Below are 2,646 nucleotides of genomic sequence, written 5' to 3'. Positions count from 1 at the left end.
GGGGGAGCCGGCCAGCCACTGCAAAGGAGCCTGACCAAGCAGGTGCCAGGCCCAGGAGTGACAGCCCCGAGGAGCCTCACATCTGGGTGACACTGCCATGGGCCTCCTTCTCCCACAGCCTCATGGTGGCTGACCAGAGGCCAGGCTGGGCACGCTCAGAGTAAGACATGCAGGCTTGGGGCAGGCAGCAGCTCAAACAGCAGAGCCCAGCTGCCCTGTTAGGTTCCCCAGGGCTGAGGCTGGAACTCAGCTCCAGTGTCTTGCACCCCATAGTATTGACCTCTCCTCTCCCCAAGTGGGCCTGCCGGGGGGGGGGGGGGGAGGCACAAGTGGGGGAGCCTCGCTGCAGTTCAGACAAACCCAGGAGGCGCTGGAGAACATCTGCCGCCAAACCCACCTCAGGAGGCGGCCTCTGGGCAGGACGTGTCGGCTGGGCCCCAGGCCCCTCATGAAGCTCTGACTGCTGAGGCTGTCCAACCAGGAAGGGGCCACATCTGGGGTGGGGAGCAGGCACACCAAGATCTCAGATGTGTAGCACTGGCGTCCAGAGGGCTGGGCAGCTCAGGCGGGAGCTTCACCCTCACCCCGAGCTGAAGCCGGAGGTGGAGATAGAGAGGGCACAGGCTCTGCCGCAGGGAGCCAGGCTGGGTGCTGCAGAGGTGGCTGGACACCCTTGTGTCAGAGGCCAGCCCTCACACTACGCTGACTCCAACTCCAGGGGTGACACCTGGCCTGGCACACCTGCTCCACACCCTCTGACAGCCCCACCCCACTGAGCCAGACCCCAGGAAGTCCAGTCTGCAGCACGACGGGACAATGACCCTGCCCTTGGCTGCACGGCCACAGGCAGGCCACGGACGGGCATTTGGGGAGCCTGGCAGGTGGTGGCTTGCGGAGCTGCTACTGGAAGCCTAAGCCAGGGGTCTCCGTGGGGAGTGCTGGTCCACAGCCACACCGGGCATCAGCGCTGGTTCCCAGGGCCGTCGGCCTCGCTGTCGCTGCGCTGAGACAGCTCTGAAGGGCTCTCAAGGCGGTGCAGGTCCAGGAAGCTGGCGATGAGCCTGGCCACAGCCTCCACTTGGGGCCACCAGCCCCAGGGAAGGAGGGGACCTTGGCACAGGGTGCGGCGGCCAGCAGGGCCCAACGCCCGTCATCGCTGGCCACCCCCAGCTGTCCCCAGGGCTCCCAACCTGTGTGCAGTGTCTTCTATCTTGGTCCCACCAGTTCTCAGCCCCGCCCTCTGTCCCAGTGGGGACACCTGACTGCCCTACTGTGCGGCTGTGACAGGGCTGCCGGACCCCGTCCACCCTTCCCGGTGGCCCATCCCCGCAGCTGCCCATGACCCTGTGTATGGCAGGCAGCCTGGCCAGGGCACAGCCACCCCTGCAGAGCCTTACCCACGGTGGCCTATGACTGCACTCTGGGTGAGCGGGTGGGAGAAGCCTGTGGCGAAGCGGAGCACCACCATGTAGCCCTTCCCGAAGTACCGCACTGTCTCCTGCTCCACGTTCACGTCTCGCAGGTCACACAGCTGGGCCACCACTGTGGAGAACAGCTGAGTGGCTGCGCCATCCCCGGCCTGTCTGTGCCCCAGAACACAGCACACTGCTGGCGTGGCCACAGCATCCACCCACTGGTCGAAGCATTGCAGGCGGGTAGGTCACTAAACAGCCTCGCCCGTCAGGATCACCAGGTGCAACACTGCCACCTTGGTGTTGCCTGTCGGGTCACCACGCGACACTGCCACCTCGGTGCTGTGCTGTCTTGCCCAAGGCAGGGAAGGTACCCTGGCCTGCCGTAGCTGCTCAGAAAAGCCCCTTCTGGGCCAGCAGGTGGCATGGTGGTTAAGGGCATGAGACTCCCACATGGCCCGCTGCAGTTTGAGTCCCAGAGTTGGCAGCTTGCTTTCTCACTCCCCACTCTGTCCTTCTCTGGTCAAATTGAAATAAATGAAGTTAAATACGATAATTCTTAAAAAAAAAAAAAAAAAAAGTCACTTGTTGGGACCAGCAGATAGTGAAATGGTTATGTCACTGGACTCCCACAGTTGACCACGGTTCAAATATCAGACCTGGTGGCTTCAAACTCGTGCTGTGTATGCCCAAAGTCCCAAGGAGAATGGAGAAGGGACTGCAGTATGGCCACCCCCAGGTGCTATTTCTGGCTCTCTGGCGACTGCACAAGCCCTATAGTAAACATCTCTATTCAAAAACAAAGAAAAGCCAAGTCACCTCTTCAGGTACTAGGGCACCTGAGGCCGCTGCCCCCGTGGCCACCGGAGTCTCCATACTGCCTGCCCCACAGCCCAGAGCCACACCTGCAGCTTCTCCCAGGATGCCCAGTGCTGGCTCCCAGCCCAGCAGGGCTGCCAGCGCTGCCAACCCAGAGCCAGGTGCACCGAGGGACTCCACTGGGAGAAGGCCGGCAGGACCCACTTAAAAGCCCATGAGAGGGGTTTGTGTCTGCACGTGGCCCCACACACCCAGCAGACAGCGGGGTCTGGGCGTCTGTGGGGACCTGCAGGACAGCTCCCAGAAGGTGAGGCCTGCCCAGCCTCTCCTCGCAGGCCCAGCACAGACGGGAAATGGCCAGGGTCTGGGAGCAGCCAGGGAGCACCTCTGGAGCGGAGAGGCTTAAAGCTGCTTC

The 2,646-nt window shown here is 62.7% G+C and overlaps 2 protein-coding genes across 7 annotated transcripts in view; one reads left to right on the top strand and one right to left on the bottom strand.

The window, feature by feature from the left end:
• The window catches only part of CYBC1 (cytochrome b-245 chaperone 1), an 8,573-nt gene that overhangs the window by 1,306 nt on the left and 4,621 nt on the right, over positions 1-2,646 (bottom strand). For 5 of the 6 annotated variants that reach the window (XM_014586711.2, XM_014586709.2, XM_014586712.2 and 2 more), the window contains exons 6-7: positions 1,398-1,542; positions 16-494 (exon numbers count right to left, since the gene is read on the bottom strand). In XM_014586711.2, coding sequence (XP_014442197.1) covers positions 77-494; positions 1,398-1,542 — 563 coding nt within the window. In that variant the 3' untranslated portion in view covers positions 16-76. Of the gene's footprint in view, positions 1-15; positions 1,078-1,392; positions 1,543-2,646 lie in introns of those variants that run through there. The other variant, XM_027770723.1, reaches the window with a different exon arrangement.
• The window catches only part of HEXD (hexosaminidase D), a 28,170-nt gene that overhangs the window by 23,158 nt on the left and 2,366 nt on the right, over positions 1-2,646 (top strand). The window lies entirely within an intron of this gene.

The sequence above is a fragment of the Tupaia chinensis genome, unplaced genomic scaffold (genome assembly GCF_000334495.1).
Source record: "Tupaia chinensis unplaced genomic scaffold, TupChi_1.0 Scaffold000159_1, whole genome shotgun sequence".
Lineage (NCBI taxonomy): Eukaryota > Metazoa > Chordata > Mammalia > Scandentia > Tupaiidae > Tupaia > Tupaia belangeri.
This window is presented reverse-complemented; position numbering and strand designations above follow the sequence as displayed.